The sequence below is a fragment of the Peromyscus eremicus genome, chromosome 1 (assembly GCF_949786415.1).
Source record: "Peromyscus eremicus chromosome 1, PerEre_H2_v1, whole genome shotgun sequence".
Lineage (NCBI taxonomy): Eukaryota > Metazoa > Chordata > Mammalia > Rodentia > Cricetidae > Peromyscus > Peromyscus eremicus.
This window is the reverse complement of record NC_081416.1, coordinates 74,021,735-74,037,212: the sequence shown is the minus strand read 5'-3', so window position 1 is coordinate 74,037,212 and position 15,478 is coordinate 74,021,735. Positions and strand designations below refer to the sequence as shown.

Genomic DNA, 15,478 nt, shown 5'->3' with positions numbered 1-15,478 from the left:
TTAGCTGACCTCACTTTACTCCCAGTTCTATTCACATTTCCACTAAACCCACTGGTCTTACGTTACCTAAATATTGCTCTATTGTTGTTGTTTTAAATATTTATTGTTAATTTATGTGTTGTTTGTGTCTGTGTGCACTTGTGGGGGGCGGTTGCATGTAGAGACCAGAAGGGGGCCTTTGATGTATCCCTCTTTCTTGGTTGACCTATTTCATTGAGTCAGGGTCTCTCCCTGAACCTGGGCTGTGTTTTCTTAGCTAGGCTGGGAGCCAGCAAACCCTATAGATTCTTCTGTCTCCACCTCTACCCCTGAATTGGAGGCTGAACACCCAGCTTGTTATGTAGGTCCTAGGATTCAAACTGTAGACTTCATTATTGAGCAGCAAGCACTCTTAACCACCTAGTGATCCCTCCTGCCCCTACTTGAACCTAGGCAAATACTCTACCTTTGAATGATAATCCCCTGCCCTACTTCTTTATTTTTGTATCTTCTGAGCCTGAGTCCTTGTAAGTATTTGATAAGTATTTCCCTAACAATGGGACAGATTCCAGAACACATCTTAGATAGTCTCATTTCCTGTCCATAAAGCTCACTATAGTTATGACCTTTGGAGGTCAGAGTGGCTGGGTTAGGGAAACTGTTGCTGTTTCTTCAGCAGGAATATCTGTGTGAGACTCGACATGTGTAATATAGGGTTGACAAGTTCACTATTGGAGTAAAGGTTAAGCATTTAAAAGTAAGAGAGATGAAAGCAATTAATCCTTAATTGATACTGGTTAAGGAATGAGTGTAGCTAGAGTTTTCCTGCCTGGCCCACAGTCAGGACAAATCTCTCTCACCCGCCAGTCCCACAGCCACTCAGACCCAACTAAATAAACACAGAGGCTTATATTGCTTACAAACTGTATGGCCGTGGCAGGCTTCTTGCTAACTGTTCTTATATCTTAAATTAATCCATTTCCATTAATCTATACCTTGCCACATGGCTCGTGGCTTACCGGGATCTTCCCATGCGGCTTGTCATGGTGGCGGCTGGCAGTGTCTCCCTCTCAGCCTTCCACTTCCCAGAATTCTTCTCCTTGTCCCGCCTATACTTCCTGCCTAGCCAATGGCCAATCAGTGATTTATTTACTGACCAATCAGCAACACACTTGACATACAGACCATCCCACAGCAAATGAGTTTTTAAGTCCAAAGATAATGAAAACAGTAGATTTGTATAAACGTTAAAAACAAAATATCTGTAAAACATATCAAAGATTTGAAGTCCTAAATAGGCAAAGAACTTGTAATTCAACAAGAAATATAGAACTTCACATTTTCTAGGCAGGAAAAATTAAATAAAGATATAAACAAGAAGGGCAAGGTAGGGAGAAGGTATAAACAAGAAAGTCATCATAGAAAAAGAAACACAAGAAGCTACTTTTATAGTTAAATATTTAATCTTACCAACAAAGAAAATAAGCTAATTTTTTTTTGCAATGGATGCCATCAAATTAACAAGATTTGAAAATGCTGGTAATTTAAGACAGGCATAAATGTGCACACTTTTAATCTCAGCATTTAGGAGGCAGAGAGAGACAGATTTCTGTGAGTTTGAATCTAGCCTGGACTACATAGTGAGCTCCAGGACAGCCTGGAATACATAGAGAAATCTTGTCTCAAAAAAAAAAAAAAGTGTGTGTGTGTGTGTGTGTGTGTGTGTGTGTGTGTGTGTATGAGATGCATTTATCTAAGTTATTCTAATAGCAATAAAAACTCAGGAGTCAGATATCAGACATTGGGGTAAAAACCTGATAGATCCAAAGAGCGGTGGAGGAGTGATTAGCTGATCCTAACTCTTCACGGTTCCTGGATTGAAAAGAAAGTGAATCTCTCCAAGCCCCTCCCTATATCTTCCTGTGCCCTCCTATCTGAGTCCTCCAAAACCTCTATGGCTAATTCTGGCCAGCCAATTGCTGGTTCTGCCCTCTGATTCCAGGTAAACATTATTGGCAGTCTTAGAGTGTCAATGTGAACAAATATCCCACAACATTTCCTCTTTTTTTTTCTAAATAGAAAGGAAAGGTTTTTAACTCTAACGCAGTAAAACTATACACAATATGAACAATTATCAAATAAGGATTACATTTACAATGTCCAGTCCATTTGTATTTGGCAAGTTCAGAAAATACTCTATTATCTATTCTATCTTGATGAGTCCAAAGTTTTGTGCCGAATTCACTTTCTATCATAACTTGTAATACCAACCTAGAAATAACCCTTTTAGACCTTAAAACATTTTCTTAGATAAATAACTTAAGCTTTTATGTCTCTCAACCTTATACACTTTACAATTCTTTTGTGAGTTTCTTTTCTGAATTTGGTAACAAGGAAAACTCTATCTAGTCTTCAACCTCATCAGAGACCTGAGAAGGATATAATATTACCTGAGCAAATAGGAAGTACAGAGCAAATAACTTCCAAAATTATAGAAACAGCAGAGACATCTGACTGCCTGGATAGTCACCCAAGTTTCTTCTGCAATGTTGGGGCATCCATCTTTGGCCTACAGGCCTAGAATATCTGACAGACTTTTCTGTGAAGCAGAAATTTTGAAGGACTGTCCTACTTTGTCTTGGCAGAGTTCAGCAGTCACCTTCTTTGGTGTCCTGCTTGTCCAGTTTGGATAGCATGCTGTCAGCAGTTGAGGCAAGGGTAGTTTCTTTACCCAGGGCTAACTTTGTGACAACAAAGCAAACTCCGTGTGGAGGTTCTTTGATGCCCATCATCCTTTTTTGAAGTAAATTGGTGCTGCCAGGAGCAGATGTGTCTCACTGTCATGAAAAGCCATATAGTATTAAAACATCATAAATGTTATATTCTGTAGGTCTCTGAAGTGTTTGAAGACCATCTATCTAAAATATATCTCTGTTTGACCTTGAAAACATATCTAACATGGCCACAAACCTGCCTCAACTCTAACTTTGGAGAGTTCCCTTTTATGGCAGGTTATATCTGATCAAATGAAAGGTATTTGTTAGTCTTATACAAATTTAGATTAGTTTAGATTGAATGGCCATGCTGTTTGATGAACTATTGCCTCTTCTAATCAAGAAGTCTTCTCCTGTTCATATCTAATCTTTATCAATCTTGATGGTATCCATAGCTTTTCTTCTCATGTGGAAGCAAAAGCAAAACCTCTTCTCCAACATAATACATATCCTGGTTTCCTTTCTGAGGTCAACACATCTTTAAAGTACACAGGCTGATTTAATTCAGCAGTTTTTTTCTACTATCAATGTCTCTCCATAGCTGTCATTCCTTTCTCATTAGCATTTAAAAATTTTAAAGTTGATAAAGCATTGTGTAATCGATCTCTGGGGGGTCTTTATTACCCTTTTCTGTTTATTAAGCATATCTTAAAGTGCAATTAGATCTTTCCATAACTACTTGTCCTGTAGGATTGTGTGGTATACCTGTAATATACTTTGTGTTGTAATATGCAAAAAACTGTTTCATTTTACTGAAGACATATGCTGGAGCATAATCAATCTTAATTTGTACAGGTATTCCCATAATGACCATAACTTTGAATAAATGTATAATTACAGAATTAGCATTTTCAGAACTCAAAACAGTTACCCATTGAAATCCCAAATATGTATCTATGGTATGATGCACATACTTTAATTTTCCAAACTCTGCAAAATGAAACACATCCATTTGCCAAATTTCATTTCTTTGAGTACCCTTTGGGTTATTTCTTGTAGGTAGTAGAGTTTGGTTATACAAGGAACAAGTGGGACATTTCCTTATAATTTCCTTTGCTTGTTGCCAAGTGATAGAAAAATCTTTCTTTAAACCTTTCTATTAACATGGTGTTTCTTATAAAATTCTGAGGCTTCTAGCACGTTTCCTACCAATAGCTGATCAATTTTTATCATTACCTTGTGCTAGAGGGCCTGGTAGACCCATATGGGATCTGATATGTATTATATACAAGGGATGATTTCTATTTCTGATTATTTATTGTAATTGAATAAATAACAAAGTTAATTCTGAATCATCTGGAATAAGTTCAGCGGTTTCAATATGTAAAACAACTCTTCCTGCATATTGAGAGTCAGTAAATATATTAAGAGGTTCTGGAAAATCTAATAATACCATGAGAATAGCATATAATTCTGACTTTTAAACAGAGTCATAAGGGCTTTGAGCCACTTTTCTTAAATTTCCTGAGTTATAACTTGCCTTTTCTGATTTTTTTTTGTATCAGTATAGAATGTAGGGGCTCCAGAAATTGGTGTTCCCCATACAATGTGAGGAAGGACCCAATTAGTTCTTTTTATAAACTGAAGTCTCTTGCTTTTGGGTATTTGTTGCTAATCTCTCCCAAGAAATTACTGCAAGCTCTTTGCCAGTGCTCATTTTCTGCCTATAATGAGGCAATTTCAAGCATTAGTAAAAGGTACTACAGTTTCTGTTGGGTCTATTCCTGCTAATTGACAAAGTCTTAATTTGCCTTTTAAATCAATTCAGAAAACTTTTTTACATGGGTCTTTAATTTTTTACTCTTTTTGTGAAGTAAAAATACCCATTCTAAAATATCTTCTTTCTGCATAAGAATTCCCATAGGAGCATGTACAGAAGGTGGTATGACCAGGATACAATCCAGTATGATCTGAATCCAAGCAATCCACACGTGCATCCTGTAATTTCTCTTCAGCCAAAGCCAATTCTCTCTAAGCCTTAGCTGATAATTTTTGTGGACTATTTAAGTTCTTATCACCTTGTAAGGTTTCAAATAAATTACTTAATTCATGAGTTGTTAATCCACTTGTGGGCCATAGCCAGTTAATATCTCGCAGCAACTTTTGAAAATCATTAAGAGTTCATAATTGATCTCTTCTGATTTATACTTTCTGTGGTTTAATTTTCTGTAAACCTACCTTATTTCCTAGGTAATTAATAGAATCTCCTCTTTTTTCAGGAGCAATTTGTAATCCCCAACAAGGCAAAATTTTCTTTATTTCATCAAACATTTTTTTCTAAGGTATCTGTGTCTGAATCAGCTAGTAAGATATTATCCATGTAATGGTAAATTATAGATTGAGGAAACTGATTATGAATTATTTCCAATGGCTTTTGTACAAAATAATTGGCACAAGGTAGGGCTGTTTGACATTCTTTGTGGAAGAATTTTTCACTGATACCTTTTAACAGGCTGGAAATTACTATAAGTAGGAACTGTGAAGGCAAAAGTAAGGATATAGTAAAAAAGCAGTCTTTTAAATCAATCACTATAATAGACCATCCTTAAGGTAATAAAGAAGGTAAGAGAACTCCAGGCTGTAAAGAGCCCATTGGCTGGATCACCTTATTAACAGCTCTTGGATCTGTTACCATTCTCCATTTTCCATATTTCTTTTTAATGACAAATATAGGAGAATTCCAAGGACTGGTCGATTATTCAATATGTTGAGTGTTTAGCTGTTTCTGTAACAACTGTTCTAGTGCCTGTAATTTTTCTGATGTCAAAAGATCATTGTTCCACCTAGACAGGTTTGTCAGTTAACTATTTTAAAGGTAGGGCTGTTGGTACCAAGATCAACAGCTGTTGTGCCTTGCTTATGTACAGCCTGAATGGTCAGTGACTGTTCTTGATAATACCTTTTAATGTTTATCTTAGAAGCATTTTTTATTTTAAGGTTTGTTTCTGAGATTGGAGGAATGTTAATCTGTGTTCTCCATATTTGTAACAAATCCTGTCCTCATAAATTCATTGCTATGTTAGCCACATATGGCTTTAATTTCCTACTTGTCCTTCTGGCCCTATACATTCAACTTTGTTTTACCTGGATGTTTACCTGAGATACCTATACTTTGTTTTACCTGAGATAAAATTCCAATCCCTAGAAGTTGAATATTTACCTCCTGAAGAGGCCAATCTGCATGTCAAGATTTGGTGAAATTATTGTTATATCTGCCCCTGTCTCAACCAAATCTTCAATTACAATGCCATTTATTCATATCTTTAGCTTTAGTCTTTGATCATTTATAAAAGTTTCCCAAAATATGGATTTTTGTGGTCTTTCCTGAAAATTTTGTTTTATCTAATGAAGCTGTTCTGTCATCCAGAGCAGTATGGTTTTAAACAATAGGCATTAAGTCTTTTAATTGCTCTGTGGATGAGTTTCTCCAATGCTAACAGGGAATGGTTGAACCAAATTTGATATCTGGGCCTGCGAGAAGCCCCCTAAGGTATTTCCCGATGTTGATCTGCATCATTGGTCCAATGCCATCCTTTGCCACACCTTCTGCATACTCCAGAAGGCCCAGCCTTCTGTTTGGATTATCTCTAGAAAAAAGATTGTTCCTTGGAATGCCTCATCTACAATTGCTTTTCAGATAACCTTGTTTACCACAATGAAAACATCTGACATTTTAATTTTTCTTAAAATTTCTAGAAATTACTTCTCCTATCAAAGCAGCATCATAAGCATGAGATCCAGTATCAGCTGTATTCATCAGTTGGTACTGGTCTTGCCTTTAAAGGCCTAATCATCCTTTTGCATTATGAATTAGCATTTTAAAAATTCAATTAATACTTGTCTAACTTCTGGATCTGATATTATTCTATTTACAGCAGAAATCAATCTTTGCAAAAATACAGTGAAGGCTTCTTTTGGGCCTTGTACAATTTTAGTAAATGACTCAGTCCTCTTTCCTGATACTTCAACCTTATCCCAAGCTTTCAAATCTGCTGTATGGCATAGAGCCAAGGTGTGATCATCAAATCCAAATTGTCTTTGCAAATCAGCATACTGACCTTTACTGAAAAACTGGCCTTGGGAAATATCAATCCCTCTAGCCCTATTTCATTGTTCTACGGCCCTAGCTTCCTCTTTCCATCATGTTCTCCATTGTAACTGGTTGTAACTGAGGACCAGCTTCCCATATTGTTGTAGTATATCTTTCCAGTCTTGAGTGATGATTCTGTTCTGAGTTGTCTATTAATTTAACATTTGCTTCACATAGGGTGAATGCATACCATATGAAATGACTGCTTCCTTAAATCTCCTCAACTCTAACATTTTTACAGGAATTCAATTAACTTATGAATAACCTTGGGGATGCCTGTTGTCTGCTGGTTGTTCTTGTATAGTAACTGGATAAACTAAGGTTGATGTTCTAATAACCTTGAGCCCCTCCTCTTTAGTTTCATCCTACAATGGTACAGTAGGTTCTGCTCTAAATTTCTCTGTGTGTGAATATTTTTCTTAGTTTCATTAGTAGGTCTTTCTATGTCAATTTTCCATATTTGTCACAGATATCAAATCACTTTTTTAAGGATAAAATATGAATTACCAAACTGTTAATAATTATAATCAACATTATGTCAATCCCAGCTAAGCTGGTTATCCCCTTATTTAATTTTTCCTTTTTCAAACCATCCATTGTGGAACCATACAGAGTACTCTGCATCATGATATTCACCATTGTTAACGTGGGAAATATATCTAATGTGATATAATATTTATAGAAGTAATTTGATGATGCTTGAGAGCCTTAATTTTTTAAATGTTATGACTATTAATTTTATTCCAAGGAATCTATCCTAAAGCTATTAAGGATGGAGACAGATGGAATATTTATGTAAAACTCATCATTTGTATCACAGTGTTTTTATAATAGAATAAAGTTTGATGTTTCAGTGAGGAAGTACTTACTTAAATGGAAAATTATGCCACCATGAGGTCATGATTTTAAGAATGTTTTATTTCTTTAAAAAAGATTTTTTAAAAGATTTATTTTTAGTTTATGTGTCTTAAGTGTGCCCCACCTGCAGGGCTACAACGGGTACTCGACCTCCCTAAGGAAGGAATGTAGGGACAGGAGATATAAAGGAAATACACCAAGTCAAGATTCTGATCAAGGTGCAACTTTATTTTTCTCCAGGAGGGTTTATATAGTTCCTGCAGGGTGGGGGGAGCAAGAAGCTGTCATTTGCATAAGGTGGGGCAAGCTAACAGGATGTTTGTATAGGATGTTTACAGGGTGAAAGGGTCAAGGGCTCTGACTCAATGTCCTGTTGCTAGGCGACCTGACTGTAAGATGATCTAGTTCCCTGTCTTATGGGGGTCTGTATTTTTCCACTAATTAGAGATTCTGTCCTTGTCCCTGACATAAGTGTTTTGCTTGCATGTATGTAAGCAAGTACACCATAGTGTACAGTACCTGTGTGTCAGATGCCTTAGTTCCATCTTGTGGGTTCTGGGAACTGAACCCTGGTCCTCTGTATGAGCAGCAAGTGCTCTTAACAGTTTCACCGTTGACCTGGACCAACAGATCATTCTTCAGGGATAGGTTCCTGAAAGGAAGGACCAGGAGATCAGAAGATAAAGAAGATGGGAAAGTTGAGACCCAGGAGGGGTCTCACAAGCTGTGTCTTATCCGTACAAGGTTATTAAGAAGTACAGCATTACACATACTTTGCAGGGAAAGGGGAACAGTAAGTAGAAACTGTCATACAGTGGGTCAAAGCTAGCCAGGTGCTAATTAAGCAATGTTGCACAAAGGGAACACAGACCAAGCATACAGTGTCCATAACCCTTTAGGTTAGTGATTCTCAACATGTGGGTTGCCTAAGACCATTAGAAAACACAGATATTTACATTACAATTCATACCAGTTGCAAAATTTCAGTTATGTTTTAGCACTGAAAATAATTTTATGGTTGGGGGTCACCACAACATGGGAAACTGAATAAAAGGGTTGCAGCTTTAGGAGGGTTGAGAATCATTGCTTTAGAGAGAAGAATTGGGTTCTCGGGATCCAAAGCTTGTGCTACCCCAAGGTCCTGGCCCCAGGCCATTACTGGCCTTCCCCAGCAGGTTCCTTTTCCATACTTCAGGGTCTCAGGGAAAGCCAGAGCCAGCCTGGCTTCCACCACACCATCTATCTCTCCAGCCCTAGAAAAAGACTTCAAACAAAAAATTTGTTCCCAGGAAATGTTGCTTTTAAGAGTAGGTGGTTCTGTGTGGCGTTCAGTTAATGTGCCATTAACTGAAATGAAATGGAACAGAACCACCTTACCTCTGTGGTCCGTTTCCCTGTCGGCTTTGTAGTGATACTTTGTAATCACACATGGCATTTTAAGACTTCCTGTTTCAGTGGCTCCCTGTGTAGTTTCTGAGGTAGGTGTTATGGCAGGTTGCTGAGGTATATAACCAGAGTCAGATTGACAGACCTCTTCGGTTTTTTCTTTGGAGAACACAGGCTGTCCATCAGCCCAGGCTGGCCTCAAATTTACTGTGTATCCCAGGTTGGCCTGGAACTGAAGATCCTCTTGCCTTAGCTTGAATGCTGAGATTACAGGCATGCACCACCATTCCTGGCTCTAGACTTTTATTTACTTATTTTATTTTTTAAAATTTGAGTCACGATTTCAAAACTCTGTTGTCCTGGCTGTCCTGGAACTCACTCTGTAGACCAGGTTGGCCTTGAGCTCACAGAGATCCGCCTGCTTCTGCGTCCCAAGTGTTGTTTAAAGGAGTGTGCCACTACACTTGTTTCTTTGTTTGTTTGTTTTGTTTTTCCCCTGTAACAGCCCTGGCTGTCCTGGAACTCACTTCATAGACCAGATTGGACTCAAACTCTCACCTGTTTTGGACTTAATAGAAGTTTTTGAGTCAGAGCTTTGCTAGACTTCTCTTTTGATTGCAGCCCTGCCTCCTGTCCTGTGGCTGATTCAACTGTTACTTTTCGAAGCAGTTTTCTTTCACTTGTAAAATGGGACTCCTGATGTCAACCTCGGAGGGCTGGCAAGATGGCTCAGTGGGTGAAGGCTCTTGCCTCAAACACCTGGCAGCCTGAGTTTGACCCCTGACCCACATGGTGGAAGGAGAGATCTGACTCCCATGAGTTATTCTCTGACCTCCACATGTGTGCCATGGCATTTGTGCCCCCACTTTCACACACATACAAAACAAATAAAATAAAAAAGAGTAGAAATGATAATATATATAGGAGCCTTTAAGGTCTTTTTGTTGTTGTTAATTTTTACAATAAAAACAATGAAGTTGGAGTGATTATAGCTTGGTGGTAGCAACTTGCCCGGCCTGTGTGAAACCCTGGGTTCTACCCCTGGCTCTGCAGAATAGCCACAACCAACCAACGAAATCTATTGCTTTTGCTTTCTAGTGAAAATTCAATAGCAAAGACATTCAAGAAATAACACTCCAGCTATGGAGCTGAAGCTGGAGTATCACCATGAGTTCGAGGGTAGCCATGGCTATATAGGAAGACCCTAACTCAAGAAATTAATACATAATAAAAAAAATCAAAATGTAAATGAATTTGAAAACTTAACTATTAGTGTATAATTACCTTACTAGTAACAGATAATATTTCAGTAAAATAAAATTTAAGTGCTAATAATTAAAATGTAATTTTGCCAGCAGAAACATTTTAAATTTTTACTTCTTATTAGCAACTGTGCCTCAGCACACATGTGGAGGTCAGAGGGCGGCTTTTGGGAGTTGGCTCTGGCCTTCCACAGTTGGTCCTGGGCGTGAACTGCTTCCGGGGTAAGCACTTCCACTCTGAGCTGTCTAACCCCGCAGGACTGTTCCTTCTTGCTCCTCTTTCCAGCGGTTGAGCTCTCCGAAGCATCACATCTGTCCCTGTGCTTGCAGCGGTCGCTCACAGTGCAGGCTGGAGAAGAGCTAAATTAGCCCCTCTGTCCTTAGATTTGCTTCTCTTTGGGATGTCTAGAATGGTGTTAGTTTACACGCAAATCGCTGTAGCTGTTGTGTGGTTCAGGTGAGGGGCACCCACGCGGTGGTACACAGAAAATAAGCAGCCCTAGAAGTCATGGGTAAGGGAGTGGCTTTCTGGACCCCTTTGCCTAGTGTGTGACCCTTTGGGAGGAAGTGGACAGCTCCACGGCCATCTTCAGGCCTTGTCTGTGGGGCCCCGGTGGGTCCTTCCACTACCCTCTTCGTAGTGCGACAGCCTGTTTCCTCCACTGTAGGGCACCAAGGCACTGCCCCATCAGCAGAGTTCCTCAACCCTTCTTACCCAGTAACTGCCCCGGTATCCAGAGGCCTCAGAGTTAGCGCTTTACCACAAAGTCCTTTATGGTAATATGTTCTGTGGGGGATGTTTAGAACTGCTTTTTGGGGGATGTTGATCCTTTTAAAATATGCTGCAAAAAGATAGTTTAACATTTTCTGGTGAATACGTTCTCACGATTGCTTCTTACTTTATTTTAGCCACAGATCTGCTTCTTGCCTGGAACCCCATTTGTTTGGGCTTGGTAGAAGGAGTTATTGGGAAAATTCAACTTCATTCAGGTATGTTTTTATAAGCTCCTTACACTTGTAAAATTTAACATGATTTTCTGTGACATTGTCCTTTTTGAGGTTGTGTTCTATTATGACATTGGTTCCTTTGTCATCATTTGGGGCCTTCTTAAAGCAAGTATATTTCTATTTAAGTTTAATGAAATAAAAATAAAGCTTTTGAAAAAAGAAGACACGGTATTACGGTTGATTTTGCTCTTTTATTAAAAACAATTCTCACAAAATTCCTACTTGGTGCCAGGGATTGTGCTAACAGGCTTAGCACAATTGTGAGCCCACACTGACCCCTCTACCCTCCCAGAGCTCAGAGTTAGAAGAAAAGACAGAATGCATGACTGAATGGTACATGTGTAGTCCTTGGGCATGGATGTGCATTCTGTCAAGGAATGGTACAGCAAGTTCACAGACATGGTGGAAGGTGCTGGAACAAAGCTGGAAAGGTGGACAGGTGGCAACATGATTGGCTGGCTTTGGGTCAGCTGCCTAGTCCTGAGTCAGTCACTCCTGCCAGGAAAGGGTCTTTTAGTATAAGGTGTGGTACTGTCTGGGACCTCTGTCCAAGGCAGGCAAATGGATGGAAAGTCTAAGTCATTCACCTGGCTCCTGCCTGGGAGAGCAGACATCTCTTCTCCCAGGTATATCAGTACGCATGCTACATATATATGGGTATCTCAGGCGGCCAGAAGAGAGTGTTGATCCTCCTGTAGCTGGAGTTCAGGCAGTTGTGAGCAGGCCCATGTGGGTGCTGGGAACTGGAAGAGCAGGAAGTATTCTTAACCACTAAGCCATTATTCTTGCTCCTTCATTTGATTTTCAGAGACAGGGTCTCACTCTAGCCCAGGCTGGCCTGGAGCTTGATATCCTTTGCCTGTGCCTGCTGTTTACAGGCATGTACCGTTATACCGGCCTCCTTTGATAATAACTTTAGTATGACTTATGAACTGTAGGAGACTCTGGCATTATTGCTGTATAACTGCCTCTGAAGTCAGTTAATCTCTGCAATATGCCTGTTGTGGCTTTTGTTTATTTGCTCTCTTTCTTCTCTCTTATGATTATTGTGTGTGTACATGTGTGTATGATGTGTGTGTGTGTGTGTGTGTGTATGTGAGAGAGAGAGAGAGGGAGAGGGAGAGGGAGAGGGAGAGGGAGAGGGAGAGAGAGAGAGAGAGAGAGAGAGAGAGAGAGAGAGAGAGAGAGAGAGAGAGAGAGAGAGAGAGACTGTTGGTGCCTGTGTGCCATAGTGCTCTTTTGGAGGTTGGATTCCTCTTTCCACTGTGGCTTCAGGGGATAGATCTCTGGTCTTCTGACTTGTGTTTACCCACTGAGCCCTCTTGCTGTTCTTTTCTTTGTATGACAGGGTCTCACTTTGTAGCCCAGGTTTATTTTGAACTCATGATGATTCTCCTGCCGTAGCCTCCCAGATGCTGGGATTATAGGTATGAGCCACCAACACACACACACACACACACACACATATATATATATACACACACACATATTTTATATATATATATATACATATATTTTATATATTTTATATATGTATATATGTATATGTATATGTATATATATATATATGTTTTTTGAGACAGGGTTTCTCTGTGTAGCTGTGGCTGTTCTGGATCTCGCTCTGTAGCCCAGGCTAGCCTTGAACTCACAGAGATCCACCTGACTCTGCCTCCTGAGTGCTAGGATTAAAGGCGTGCACCACCACCACCCAGCTAGATTTTTTTTTTAAGTTTAAAATATGATTATTGAGCATTTAGGCACTAGGTCGATTTTTGTGAATTATAAAAACATATTGGTGGAGACAATTTGTAATTTTCTTTTGCTAGATTCTTTGATTATATTTTAAATAGTGTTCTTATTATGAATTTTTTATAAGTATGAGACTGCTTATCACAGCTAAATAGTATAAGGCATTCTAAAGTGTACATTTATTTCCTGTCCAGATTAAGAAGTGAAACATGACCAGTGACTTAGAGGTATCTTTACCATTTTTTCCAAGCATGTCCTTCCCTTGAAGGGAATCAGCTCCAGTTTTGCTACTCCCTTGAAAATTATTGCTTTTCTTGGTATAAATGCCTAAATAGTATGTTGCTAAGATTTATATTTTGGAGATTTTTGTTTAAATTTCATTAAATTATTTGTGTTCTCTCTCTCTCTCTCTCTCTCTCTCTCTCTCTCTCTCTCTCTCTCTCTCGTGTGTGTGTGTGTGTGTGTGTGTGTGTGTGTTTATGTGGGTGGGTGTGCATGCATGTGCATGGGTGTTTGGAGGGCAGAGGTCGAGGTTGGGTGTCTCCCATGTGTTTCTCACTTTATTTTTGGGGACAGGGAGCTGAACCTGGAGCTGATGGAGTCAGCTGGGCTGACTGGCCCGTGGGCTCCAAGAGCCGCTTGTCCTGCCCCCCCAGAACGGGGATCACAGCTACGTTACTCCTAGCTTTTGCGTGAATGCTGGCGATTTGAATTCAGGCACATAACTGTTGAGCTATCTCCCTCACCCATGTTCTGGGGTGATCATATTGTGAAAATATCTCTTACATTCTTTGGCAAGTTACTCCTGAACAGCTAATCTCTTGTTTTTAAATCTTTTCTTCTGTTTTTCTTGAGACATGGTCTTACAATGTATCCCTGGCTGGCTTGGAAGTTGCTGAGTAGATCAGACTGATCTAGAACTCAGAGATCCACGGGCCTCTGTATCTTGAGTGCTGGGATAAAAGGCGTGAGACACTATACTTGGAACTTTTTCTTCTTTGTATTATTTATTTTATTATTATTTTGAGACAGGGTCAAACTATGTGATGCTGTAGTCTGGAATTCACTGTGTGAACCAGGCTAGGCTGGCCGAGAATTTAGAGATCCACCTGCCTTTGCCTTTCAAGTGCTGGGATTAAAGGCATGCACTAGCATGCCTGGCAGTTTTATTTATTATTGATTTTTAAAGATGAGGTCTCATATATCCCACATGGGCTTCGAACTTGCTGTGTACCCAGGGGTGGCCTTGAACTTCTGTTCTCCCTCCTCCTGAGGGTCAGGATTACATGCATGTGCCACCATGCCGGCCACCTCTTCTTTTTATTGTTGATGTTTGAGATTTACCTATGCTGATAGATGAAACTAGAGTTCCTTGTTCTTCCTTTATTTGAATATTTCATGATTTGTCTGTCTTCCCCTCACTGGGTTATTTAGTCTTCCTTCCTTTCTTTTTTTTCCCTGTTAGAAATAATATTGCTCTGAGTTTTGCTGTGTATTCTGCTTTTGGTAGGCTTTAGAAATGTCCTTCAGCACAGAGGAGAAGAGCATTTAGTCATTATGTAACCATGCTAAGTATTTTAATAACACTCTCCTACCTGTCCACATTTACATACATATATCTCTAATTCATTTACATACTGACAAGATAATTTCACAGCTGGATGTTCTGAGCTAAAATTCATTTTCTATTATGTAAATGACATGTATGAAACTTCTGAATTATTTTCTCCAATTTCAGTCACATCTCAGAGCAGTGAATGAATTGCTGAAATCAGTCAGGAGACCGAGAGTCACGCTCCGTTTGTTAGTATTTTTATTATTATTTATTAGAGATCTCTAGCATCTGCTTCACTGTCGTGCAGTCAGCCGTCCTAAAGGCTGGCAGACTGGTCTAAGACAGCAACAGAGCACAGTCCCCTAGGATCCTTCGTGCTGATGATATTCATTGCTCTGTTCCTCTCGTCGGCCCTCTGGGTAGACCGGCGGCAGCGTTCGCCTGAGTCGCCACACTGCCTTCATGCAGCCTTTCTGCTTCTCCCCGTGGCTCTCCTCTCACAGGGCCTCTCTCCTGGGATCCTCCTTTCTATTCTGGAGTCCTCTTCTTTCTCCTGAATAGTGGGGACATCTTTTCAGGGAGCGCCTGGAAGCCAAGAAGATAAATCCCCAGGTCAAGGGCCTTACTTCTTCAGCTGTAAAGCAAGAGCCAGAGGAGTTTGCCTCATTATGTGTTTGGGTATTGTGAGTCTCGAGTGAGATAGGCTCTTTTATCAAGACTCTTTTCCTTATACAACTCCATCAGCTTATGTTAAAGGGAAAAATCTATCAGCTTGTGCAAATACACTTCGTATAAGAGTCCAGCATTCTGAAACCGA

The 15,478-nt window shown here is 39.6% G+C and overlaps 1 protein-coding gene across 2 annotated transcripts in view; it reads left to right on the top strand.

Moving 5' to 3' along the window:
- Inpp5f (inositol polyphosphate-5-phosphatase F) overlaps positions 1 to 15,478 on the top strand; it is a 93,261-nt gene that overhangs the window by 21,408 nt on the left and 56,375 nt on the right. For both annotated transcript variants that reach the window (XM_059265958.1, XM_059265964.1), the window contains exon 2: positions 11,259 to 11,339. In XM_059265958.1, the coding sequence (XP_059121941.1) occupies positions 11,259 to 11,339 (81 nt within the window). The remainder of the gene's footprint in view (positions 1 to 11,258; positions 11,340 to 15,478) is intronic.